Source organism: Spermophilus citellus (genome assembly GCF_964194105.1).
Source record: "Spermophilus citellus genome assembly, chromosome: 7".
Classification (NCBI taxonomy): Eukaryota; Metazoa; Chordata; class Mammalia; order Rodentia; family Sciuridae; genus Spermophilus; species Spermophilus citellus.
In genome coordinates, this window is record NC_138188.1 from 106,670,868 (window position 1) to 106,684,118 (window position 13,251).

At 35.0% G+C, this 13,251-nt stretch overlaps 1 protein-coding gene across 1 annotated transcript in view; it reads right to left on the bottom strand.

Moving 5' to 3' along the window:
- Positions 1-21: 21 nt before the first annotated feature.
- The window catches only part of KPNA1 (karyopherin subunit alpha 1), a 62,335-nt gene continuing 49,105 nt past the window's right edge, over positions 22-13,251 (bottom strand). The window contains exons 11-14 of the mRNA XM_081301165.1: positions 11,002-11,127; positions 9,056-9,183; positions 3,782-3,960; positions 22-3,468 (exon numbers count right to left, since the gene is read on the bottom strand). Of these exons, the coding sequence (XP_081157291.1) occupies positions 3,281-3,468; positions 3,782-3,960; positions 9,056-9,183; positions 11,002-11,127 (621 nt within the window). The 3' untranslated portion in view covers positions 22-3,280. The remainder of the gene's footprint in view (positions 3,469-3,781; positions 3,961-9,055; positions 9,184-11,001; positions 11,128-13,251) is intronic.

Consider the following 13,251-nt stretch of genomic DNA (forward strand, 5'->3'; position numbering starts at 1 on the left):
AACAATAAGGCTGAAAACATCCCAGAGTCAAATCAGTTTTATCAGGTATATGAAGAAACAATCCTAGGGGCAACAGTCTTCAAAAGCAGTATTACTGACATAGGCAATAACTAAAAAGGATTTTGATAAGTGACAACAAAGTGTTCTACTGAGAATTCTGTCTCCTCAATCTTTTCTTTATGTCCACCATCTTTACATTCCCTGGTATTTTTCCAATCAACCATTATATATCTGCTGGTCCTTCAGATATCAGGTGCTTTTACACCCCAAATTCTCTGAAGACTTTTCTCTCCCCACCAAAGTTCTCATTGGAAAGAGTATACTTGGGCTAGGGATGTGGCTCAAGCGGTAGCGCGCTCGCCTGGTGTGCGTGCGGCCCGGGTTCGATCCTCAGCACCACATACCAACAAAGATGTTGTGTCTGCCAAGAACTAAAAAATAAATATTTAAAAAAAAAAAAAAAAAAGAAAGAAAGAGTATACTTTCAAAGTTTGAAGGAAGGGGTCAGGGGAGGAAAAACAGCCACTTTTCCTCATCAGCATATAAAACTAAAAAGTTTTCTTTTGTTGAAATCAATATACTTCTATAATGAGTAACACACTTTTGTGATAAAAATATAAGTCAAACTAAATAGAATCTTCCAGAGAAATAAAATAGGATTTACAATTACCCCTTAAAATGCCATTTCTAATACCAAAAAGGCTGATTTATCAATAAGTACCAGCACATGTGAATTATGCTGTGATATAACTTGAGTCAATTTCAATTTTTATACTTAAAAAAATAAAAGCTTAATTCAGATCTTAAGGTTCATGAACTTTTAGGACCACAGCAAGATAAATTCTTCTGTTTTAAACAAAACAGATCACATCAGTTAAATGGACTTTTTTTGTTTTAATTCATTCATTGAGACACCTGCTATTGTTAGCAAAAATTCCCACCATATACTACTCTTACTAATGTGGCAATACACTCGGTGTGCTTTATATTCTTTTCCATTCAAATTGGCTTATAAAATGAAAAAAAAATTATCTATCTAATAGAAGATACATAATTTAAAACATCCTATAGAAATGACATGTTACCAGTAATTTACAATTTAAAAAACTCGGCCACAAAAAAAAAAAATCAAAGCTAAAAATGAGATTTTTACTATGAATCAGTGCTTCTATTATACTTCTGAAAGAAGTTATATTTTAATGTGATGTAAAGGCAACATTGAAAGTTCTTCTTTAAATTAACCACCTAATTTATCCCTAAAATTACAAAGAATCAAAGTCTTTTACAAGTCAAGTGCAGTAAACTAAAAAGTTCCTCAGCACAAAGCAGCACTAGAAAAAGTAACAGTATAGATGAGAGTTGACTAGTTTTGCTGTGGCTGCTCCATCAATAACAACAGACATCAGACGTATCCATCCCCGAGCACAGACACAACTACAGACTAGAGGCGAAGAATGCGTCACTCTTGGCTGATAAATGTCCTTTGTCTTTGAATCTTTCTAGTTTGAATGAAGTGGGCTTTTTAAAAGTTTAAATCAGGTCACATAAGTTGGCTGTTTAAATAACATCATGATGAGGTATGAAAGCTCTGAAAATCTCCTACATTCAGCAGGATTTATCAGAGATGTATAATAGCTTGTCAGGGGCAACTTCCAGATAGTTTTTACACTTTGGGGTTATGAATTCTAGAAGAGGATTAGTCTAAAGAGGTTTAAAAGGGTATGCTCTGAAATAGAAGTCAGCAACTTTTCCTTCAGAATTCATTTTGAACAGAATCATCATCAAGAAAATCTTCTCTGATAGTATATCCCAACATTGAGTCAAGATGGCCAACTAGCACCGAGAAGTCGTATTGAACTCAGTTGCAGTTATCTTGGCAATTAAGCTTATATTTTCATTCCAGTCCAAGCACAAATGTGGATCAGTGAACACAGTACTGGAAGCGCCATTTGCAGGTATAGATTGCAGTCATCATTAAATGAGTCAGAAGGTGGACACCATTTTTATTGGGGGTGAGGGTGGGAGTTGGTACTAGTAGATGAAATAAAATTGTTAGGGAACAATGAGGTTATTAGAAAAAAGATCACTGCCCTTATTTGAATTAAGCATGTCATGTTGAGAAAATGGTTGTTTTTCTTAAGAATGCTACATTACAGGGATCATATATGCAGCAGGAGTATATCAGAATCAAGCTGCACTTGACTAAGAAAAAAAAATTCTTAAGTATTCTTTAAAATAATGTGTTATCTGCCAGTCACAGAGGGGGAAAGCACCTAGGGTTAACTCCAATTTACTGAGGACCTTGATCAGGACCACAAAGCCTGAAATATTTGTTGTAATGCAGAAACACAGCCTCTAGTCATCTGGGTTCAGTCTGAGAAAATTGGAAGGTTAGAGTCCTTTTTTTTCCCTCCTTATTTTTTAACTGAATTATAGGATATGTTTTTTGATTACTAAAAACTCTAAATCTTCATACCAGCATTAGAACTGAACCACTTCCAAATCCTAAGTCACATAAGACCAAAGAGAAGCAAAAGCCATACAAATTAATACGTGCTCCTCTTTTTTCTGCTTTAAGGGAATCTGCAAACCAGTATCACATTTAAGAGTCAAAGTGTTAATTCTTCAGCATTCCTGACAACTAGAAAGCATTCACTGAAGGCTGAAGGTAAGGGAGTGGATGGTTTAATTTTAATATCTGAAGAATGGTGCCAATAGAGGAAAGAAAACCATCCAATCTTAGTAAGAATTAATGCAAATTTGGCTAGAAAAAGCCACCAGATAATCCAAGGGTTCACTGTGGAAGAACTCATGAAAAGTACTCTGAAGTGTACACAACAAGTCTAAACATCTCCCTTGTCACAAGTAGTTGTGTGAAAGTCAAGATAAAGGTTTAGTTTTATCTTTTAATGTCAGTATTTGTTTCCCACTTTAAAGGGAATGAGGAAGAGTCCTTTTTTCTCCCCCACAAAAAAGGGAGCCACATTAATATATATATATATTCCCATGACTCTAATATAATTGCGGATCTCCAAAGCCTAGGGATTTTTCCATTAAAGTGGGCCATTCTGGTTACCCTATTATCATAAGGGTATTCCACCACAGAGAGCCAGAGGTTTTCCAGATGTGTGTAAGAGAGCAGGTGCGCAAGGCAAGCAAATGAGCGCAAACAGTATTATGGAAAACATTTGAGAAGTTAGCTCCATGAGGACTGTGGGCTCCACAAGAAGACTCGACTGGGTAGCCTGGTCTGACACAGGAACATGAAAGCAGTATTGCTTCAAAGCTGGAAACCTTCCATAGGCGCCTCACACTGCTGGAAGATGTACTGCTGCTGGCTAAGGTCAACCTGGGGAGCAATGCTGCTGTCCTCATCTTCGGTCCCAAAGTAATGCTCAATAAGATCAAAGGCCTTCTGGTAGATCTCCTGGTTTTCATGACTCTGTAAGAACTCAATTTTATCCAAACCTAGAACAAAGAATAAAGAAAAATCTTTATTGGAATTTCCAATAAACTATATTTTACCATGTCTTCTTGATATAAATGAAGATTCTCTTATGTTTTATAATGACACTGAAAAATTGCTAAATTATATCTAAAAGCTAATATTATAAACTGACTTCTTAAATATATATATGTAAGCAATAGAGTCTGTAGAAATAGCAATTTCCTTAACAGTCACCACATCCTCCACTACCTAGTAATATTAATGTTATTATTGGACTGCATCTATGACCTAATTAATTCTTGGCCACAATCTTCTTCACTCAAAGCATCTTACCATAAGCTTCTTCAATCAAAGCACAGTAAGGGTTAATGCCAGTGCCATTCCTTTTTGCTTCTTGTTCTCCAAGCCTCAAGATATTTTCCAAGCCATTAAGGGCAACCTGTACAATCTTAGAGTCCATGACAGTGAGGAGATCACAGAGCGGCTTGATACAACCCAGTTCTACTAGGTACCTAAATTAATACAAAAAACAATTTAGTCAAAACAAAATTTTTAAATTTGTAAAACTGTTATGAAACTGGTGAGTCATCCTCAAATTCACTGTAGAAATAAAAATAGGTACCCAGTCAATTATACATTTCATCACCAAAAAAAAAAAAAAAAAAAAAAAGCTATTAAAAAATTAACCAAAACTAATTCTCCAATTTTTCTCTTCACAATTTTTGGACTGTAAGAAATAAAAATTATTTCCTACCTTGAATATAAGCAACTAATTAATTAAAATAGCATAGTTCTAATAGACTGTCTTTTTGTTTCTATAGGAAGCCACACTTCCCAAACATGAACCTTTGGTTCTAAAAGCCAGCACAAACCCAGGAGGCCAAATAATTCAAATGTGATTAGAATTTTACTAAGTTCTGAGAAGACTAGGAGGAGAATAAAACTAACTCTCGAGCTAGTATTGATAGTTCATTTAATTCAGGGAGAATTTTTTTTTTTTTTTGAGAGAGAGAGAGAGAGAGAGAGAGAGAGAGAGAAGAGAGAATTTTAATATTTATTTTTTACTTATCGGCAGACACAACATCTTTGTTTGTATGTGGTACTGAGGATCGAACCCGGGCCGCACGCATGCCAGGCGAGCACGATACCGCTTGAGCCACATACCCAGCCCCAATTCAGGGACAATTTAACAGGTAATTAGGATTAATCGTAATAATTACTCCTATGACACACACAAAAAATCACAGTCACGGCATATATTAATGTCATTTTTGTATCATTCTGGTTTCCAAGTTATGTATAGAAAGGGAGAGATAATGAATGAATGAATCCAGGTGCATTCTGTGGATGTGAATAGTGTCATTTTGGAACTTACTGCTAGTGTACTCTATTACCTTCTACTTTCTCTCTCAGATTACTTTGCTTTTTCAATTTCAAAAATATATGAAAATCAATCTCTATCCAAACAAACCAAAAACAGAGAAAGGAGGAAGATGACGATGATAACAAAATTACTAATATTGTAAAACAGAGAAATATTACTGATGCCATGGACATTAATACAATAATAAAGAAATAATACAAATAACTATGCCCACAAATATGATAACTTAGATGATGAAATGGACCAATTTCTTGAAAGAAAGAGACTATCAAAACTCACACAAGGAGAAATAGGTAATAAGAATAGACTAAAATGTATTAATCGATAATTAATCCTCCGAAATAGAAAGCACTATAATGAGATGATTTCACTGGTGAATTCTACCAAACATTTAAGGACAAAGTGATACTAGTATTCTATAATGTCTTCCATAAATTAGAAGCAGAGGAACACTTAACTCACTTTGCTAATAAACTAAACAGACATTACAAGGAAAATTACAAGTTAATCTCTATTAAGGCCATAGATGCAAAAATCCTCAACAAAATGTTACCAGATAAAATCCAGCAATATGTAAAAAGAATTATACATTAAGTGGGATTTTTTTCCAGGTATGCAAGGCTGACTCAACATTAAAAAAAAAAAAAAGTAATCAATCACATCACCATATGATCATTTCAATAGATGCAAAAATTTAACACAATCTAATACTCATTCACAATTAAAAGATGCAGCAAAATAGGAATAGCGGAAAATTTATTAACTTGATAAAGAACCTCAACAAAAACTGTACAGGTAACACTATACTTAATGATGGAAAAGACTGAGAACATGGCAAGGATGTACTCTCTCACCACTGCTACTCAACACTGCACTAAAGTCCTAGCTAATACACTTATTTTAAAAGGGGGCGGGGGAGAAATGAGGGAAAAAAAGAAGAGAAACTTAACAAGAAACCTCCCATACTAACAAGCAGTAAGTATGGTTGGATAGTACAATGTTAATAAAATTCTACTGCTATCCTATATACTAGTAATGAACAACTATAATGTGAAATTTAAAACAATATCATTTATAGTAGCATTAAAGAAGTACACATCTGACAAAATATGTACAGGATCTATATGAGGAAAACATCAAAATCTTAAGATCTAAATAAACAAAGAAATGCTCCATGATCATCATGATCATGGACAGGAAGACTCAATATTGTTAAGATGTCGCTTCTTCCCAACTTGATCTATAGATTCAATGTGATAATTCCAATTAAAATTCCAGTAAGATATTTTATAAATACCAACCAACTCTAAAGTTTATATGGAAAGGCTAAAGACCAGAATAGCTAACACAACACTGATAACAAAGTTGGAGAACTGACAATTCCCAGCACACCCCAAAAAAAGTAAAAAGAAAAAGACAATCACATAGGAAAAAATCTTGGCAACCTTGGGTTTGGCAACACCAAAAGCTTAATCCATGGAAAGAAAAAAATTGATTAATCTGGACTTTATTAAAATTTCCTGCTCTATAAAATATTCTATTGTAAGAATTAAAAGATAAGCCACAGACTGAAAGAAAATAATTGCAAAACACATATTTAATAAAAAGACTGCCATCACAAATATTCAAAGAACTCTCAAGAAGAAAAATGAGAAACTCAATTAACTTATTGCTGGTCAGAATTCAAGATGAGATACCCAATATGGAAGACAACCTGGCAATTTCTTTCTTTTTTTTTTTTTTAAACATTTATTTATTTTTAGTTTTCGGCGGACACAACATCTTTGTTTGTATGTGGTGCTGAGGATCGAACCCGGGCCGCACGCATGCCAGGCGAGCACGCTACCGCTTGAGCCACATCCCCAGCCCCAGCAATTTCTTAATAAACTTATTTTATCGGTGATAAAGTCAGTTTGGTTTCTGTAATTTGGACTAATATTTTTAAAAAATTATTTTTAATCTTTATTTTTTTATTTTATGATCAAATCCATTGTCTCATGCATGCCAGGCGAGCGCACTACCACTTGAGCCACATCCCCAGCCCCTGGACTAATATTTTTTCAACAGTCTTTTAAGATAACACTTCATCTGGGTACAAAGAAACTGCTATTAGATTAATAATTAACTTTATTATTATAAATATGCCAAATTTTAAAAACCAACTGTAGCAACTCTAGTCTTCTATAAGAGCAAAATACTCCCAAAGTAATTTATAATGAAAGATAGAATGGTACTAGCAATATTTTAGAAGCACATGTTTAATTATTTTCATTAAGAAAGTGCATCAGGGCTGGGGATGTGGCTCAGGCGGTAGCGCGCTCGCCTGGCATGCGTGCGGCCCGGGTTCGATCCTCAGCACCACATACAAACAAAGATGTTATGTCTGCCGAGAACTAAAAAATAAATATTAAAAAAATTCTCTCTTTAAAAAAAAAAAAAAAAAAGAAAGAAAGTGCATCAGGCATAGGGGCAATGAAAATAATAATTTAAATTACTTCATGTTATTCTCATTTGTGTGGCTCAGTTAAAATCACAGTACCCTGAGCCAGGGTTTGAAAAAGACCTTAAAAAGACAATTATGCTTCTGAAGACCATTCAAAGCCTTACACCTGAATAGCCTGTCTATGATGAACTTCATCAAAATAGCTATCTATATAGATAATAGAACTATAAAGAAATTATTTCAGACATATATTTCTTATCTTCTCTACCTAAACAATTTCTGCAATTTGTTAAGAGTAATTTTTATTTTATAATTTCAAACAGAGATTTTAGGCATGTGTTGAGTGCCTATAGTCCACATGGCAACAATATAAAAGTAGCTATGTTTGTCTGGTATCATTTATAAGGAAGTGGCAAATGCTTTAACACTCTTTGGAACCATAATCCCTTCATCTGAACTCCCCATTGGGAAAGCTAAGGCAATTGCGTGTGGTAGCACACACCAGTCAGTAATCCAGCTACCTGGTAGGCTAAGACAGGAAGAGAGGAAGATCAAGACCAGCATGGCAACTTAAGGAGACTCTGGCTCAAAAAGTATTTTAAAAGGGTTGGGGATATAGCTCAGTGATAGAACCCTTGCCCAGTGTATTCCAGGCCCTGGGTTCCATAAGGAAGAAAGGGAGGGAGTGGGTGGGGCAAAGAAAGGTTTCATTTTCCACTTTCTTTCATTGGATGTCCAGAATTTAATGTTTAATTGCCTAATGCTCCCTTGAAAAACTGATTCCCATTTTATTTATGCATTCTCTAGAGACCATGATTATAAATTACTAACAAGGAAATCATTTAAGTCTCAAGCTACAACAAATTTTTCTTCTTACTGAACACCAAAATACTTTAGAAGATACTTGCCTCTACGAATATGGTACTTCATTCTAAGACATATCTCTATTTCAAGTATGATCTAATTCTACCATTAAGACATCTGAAGTAGAAATATCAAGAACTGGTGAACGATTATATTTGGGCTCTGCGTTCTACAAGTAATAACTCAGACTATCTAAGATGCTTCTGACCAAGTAGCTCCACAGCAAGCTGAAGCTCACCTGTAAGTATTTCTATTTCATCAAACCTTGACTGTGCCTTATTTCTCTTATCCCTGAATTATTTTCAGCAAAAAAGAATAAAACAGGTGTAAGAAATTAAATACACATTTGAGTCTAATTAGACAAAATGAACAATAATTCAAAAGGCCAGAATTAAACATTCTTTTTTTTTTTTTTGAGAGAGTGAGGGGGGGGGGGAGAGAGAGAGAGAGAGAGAGAGAGAGAGAGAGAGGGAGAGAGAGAGAGGGAGAGAGAGAGAATTTTTAATATTTATTTTTTAGTTCTCGGCAGACACAACATCTTTGTCGGTATGTGGTGCTGAGGATGGAACCCGGGCCGCACGCATGCCAGGCGAGCGCGCTACCGCTTGAGCCACATCCCCAGCCCCAGCATTCTTATTTAATACAATCATCTTTCACCTTATTCCTCAAATGTAGTCTTTTTTCTTTTTTTTTTTTTAACTTATTTATTTATTTTTTAGTTTTCGGCAGACACAACCTCTTTGTTTGTATGTGGTGCTGAGGATCAAACCCGGGCTGCACGCATGCCAGGCGAGCGTGCTACCGCTGAGCCACATCCCCAGCCCTTATTTTTTCATTCTACGTAATATTGGGGAGGGAAGATATAAAAACAGCAATGATTTTTCCTTAAATTTACAAGATGCTGGCTAGTACTTACTTGATCTGTTCAGCTGATCCTCCAGAAGTTGCATTTGTGATGGCCCAAGCAGCTTCTTTCCTTGTCCGAAACTCAGCAGTTTGCAATATACTAATAAGAGCTGGAAAGATGTTGGCATCTATCACAGTCTGAAATTAAGAAAAAATTAAAATTGGAAAAGGAAATAAGATTTGTAAAAATATTCCTAATACTAATTATAACTTTTAAGTTTACTTCATTAATGACACCCTTCCCCTGTTAAAAATAAATTGGAAGGGGGCTGGAAGTGGTAAAGTGGCTACTACCCAGCACATATGAAACCCTGTGTTCAATTTCCAGCATCATACTGGCGTGTGCGCGCACACACCCACACACACAAAGAGCGCCTGGGGATGTAGCTCAGGTTTAAAGTCCTCCAGGGTTCCACCCCCAGGACTGCAAAATAAATAAATGAATAAATATATACATATACATACCCCCATACCCACACACGTTTATATGTGTATACACACACAGACACATATACACACAATAATTATAGATATGAAGGAGTACAATCCTCATTGTTCCTGTTAAGCTACTCCCTAGTACCATAGATGACAGCCTCTACGGAGTCTAAAAATCTTAAAATCTCCCTTAGTTCTTTTCTTTTTTATTATCCTCTGTTGTTCTATCCCATGTAACAATTTATAAAAGTTCGATTCTCTGTTCCTCTGCTACTCTCATTCTGTTCACTGCATATATTCCTGCTGGTGTGCTGTTAATTTTCCAGTCCTTCACTTGTCACTGAAGCTATAGCCCAGGGTAGCCATCAACTTACTGTAGGTCTGATATTCATCTCAAACACATCATCTTTCCTATCGGGTCCCTATTTAAATGTTTCTAGTTCACAAAGGCTATTTATTTCTGTATTCATTCTAAATTCAGTCAGTTACCAAGTTTTCTTATCATTCTCACTTTGAAACATTCCAAGACTATTTTTTCTTTTTCCTTTATGATCACTGTCACCATCATATTCCAAGCTACTACTCCCAATAAAATTACCACAATTCCCTTATTTGTACTTTTATTCAACCCCACTTAACATATTAACACTGAAATAGTTTGCCCCAAATTGCTTTTTTCATGTTCCACATAGGCTTAAAAAACCTGAAGTATGTTTCCATAATTTCTCCTAATCAAGAAACTGAGAACTGGTATATACGAGCCAGGTGATAACAGGCCATCAACTACAGCTGAAATTTCAGAGGCACACTATAAATTGCTACAGCTATGAATCTCAGTCCCTAATTCAACAATGCTTTCTTGGTCAAGAACATCTTCTATGATACCAGTGAAGGAAGTCAGCAAACAGAAGGAAGTCAGTGGAAAGACACCCAATTCTAGTCCTTTCATTTACTGGAGATGCACCTGAGCATACTATTATAGTTCTCTGAGCCTCAGCTTCATCATTTTTTTTAAACTTTTAATTGTATTGATACATAAGCCTCCAAATCTGTATTCTAAACCATTATGGCAGCCTTGATCACAGTTCATGTTGAACATTAGCCCACCGCTTGTCTTCCTCTTAGGTTACTCTCCCAGTAATAGAAAAGCAAAGGTAAAGGGTAGATAACCATTTAAAAAACCATTTAAATAACTGTTTAGTTGGCAAGAGTAAAGCCAATCTGTATAACATAAAGTCCATTAAAATATTTCAAAAATACAATATACTTTTTTCTGGATGTTGGGTAAGTCATCAAATATTAACAACAAAGGGGTAAACCAAGGCCTAAGTAAAAGTTTCAAAAGAATAAGCATTTGTAAGCTAGAAAGAAGAAAATAAGAAGCAGACTCTGAAATAGCAACAGAAGGTAGTGATTTTCAAAGCAATAATAAAAACTATGATATTTTAAAGATTGAATTTAAAAAAACAAAAAACTTACCAATCACTAACAGTGTAAGAAATAAAGGTGCTATGAGATTACCTGGATCTGTGCCCTATTTCCAGCTGTGATATTAGATATTGTCCAACATGCTTCCTTTTTGATAGATTCCTTTGGGCTACTCAGCAAATGCAATAAACTCTGAAGAGCGGAACAATTCAAAATTACCTAAAAGGAAAAGTTTAAAAACTTTTAACTTACTGTATTGTTCCAAATGTAAGTAAATTTTTAATTCACAGAGCTACTTTAGGAAAAATATAGATACAGAAATAACACCTCCCCTTGAAATCTAAAAAATAAGTAATTTTTACTATTAGTAAAAATTAATTTCTAAGACTTATTAAACTAGCTTCATCGTACACTTTCACAACTACTAAAAGTCATACTTAATAAAACACAATGTTAGAATTAGTAATTATTAGTAATTAGGATTCTCATTCAGCTCCTGTCTCTACAGGTATGTCTTCTGGATGGGTAAACATATTAAGTGATAAGAACAGTAGTCTCAGATTTTGAAATTCTCTGCTAACTCTGTATCTTACAGTCAATGAACTAATACATACTTAATGAAGTATAACCAATACATACTTAATGAATTAATACATACTTAAAGAATATGAGGATAAAAAAACATGGAACCAGGTATCAAATAGCTCACAAAGGCAAGGGAGATAAAAAAAAAAAAATAACCCACATATCTACTCAGAGGAAATTACAGATTTGTAACAGAATGTTAAGTGAACACCAGGAAAAGAGCACTATATTAAACTGTACAGCAGTACATATGACTGCATACAATAAAAACACCAGATAGTAGAGTTACGGGTGACTTTCATTTGATAATTTTCCTATAATGAAAAAATATTTTTTACACTGAATCAAAACAAACCTTGAAAAAAAGTATAAGAGATGTCACAAGCAATTTAAAAACTACCAAAGAAATGGTCTGGAAAACAAACATGTCAGAAATTAAACAGAATACTTGAAGAAGAATAGTCAAGAAAAAAACTTCATGGAAGGAACCTTGGAATGCACACAAGAGGGAGGATGCTGGGCCTAAAAACTAGAAATAGAAAAGCCTGTACTACAAACTACAGTTAAGAAAAAAAAAAAAAGAGGCATGATGGTGCACACCTATAATCCCAGTGGCTCAGGAGGTTGACAGGAAGATCAAAAGTTCAAGGCCAAAGGAACTGAATAGACACTTCTCAGAAGATGATATATAATCAATCAACAAACACATGAAAAAATGTTCAACATCTCTAGCAATCAGAAAAATGCAACTCCAAAACACTCTAAGATTCCATCTCACTCCAGTCAGAATGGCAGCTATCAAGAATACAAACAATAAGTGTTGGCGAGGATGTGGGGGGAAAAAGGCACACTCATACATTACTGATGGGACTGCAAACTGGTGCAACCACTCTGGAGACAGTATGGAGATTCCTCAGTAAACTTCGAATGGAACCACCATTTGACGCAGCTATCCCACTCCTGGGTTAATCCAAAGGATTTTAAAACAGCATACTATAGTGACACAGCCACATCAATGTTTATAGCACCACAATTCAACATAGATAAATTGTGGAGCCAACCCAGATGCCATTCAGTAGATGAATAGATAAAGAAAATGTGGTATATATATATACACACACAATGGAATATTACTCAGCTTTAAAAGAGAATAAAATTATGGCATTTGCAGGTAAATGGATAAAGTTGGAGAATATAATGCTAAGTAAGCCAATCCCAAAAAACCAAATGCCAAATGTTTTCTCTGATATAAGGAAGCCAATTCATAATGGGGATGGCAGCAGGGGTGCAGTGTAGGAGGAATAGATGAACTTTAGATAGACCAAAGGGGAGGGAGAAGAGGGGGTATGGGGTAGGAAAAATGGTGGAATGAAACAGACATCATTACCCTAAGTACATGTATGAAAACACAAATGGTGTGACTATTTTATGTACAACCAGAGACATAAAAAATTGTGCTCTATTTGTGTAATATGAATTGAATTGCATTCTAATGTCACATATAACAAATCAGAAGTGGTCTGAAAAACAAATCAGAATTGAAAACAAAAAAGTTCAAGGCCAGCCTCAGCAACCTAGTGAGGCTCTAAGTAACTTAGTGACATCCTGTCTCAAAATAAAAAACAAAAAGGCTGGGGATGTAGCTCAGTGGTAAATTGCTCCTGAATTAAATCCTAGTACCCCCATCAAAGGCCCAAAAAAGAGAACAAAAGAACAGACTAGTAGTAGGAATAATACTAGTTCTAAATGCCAACTAGA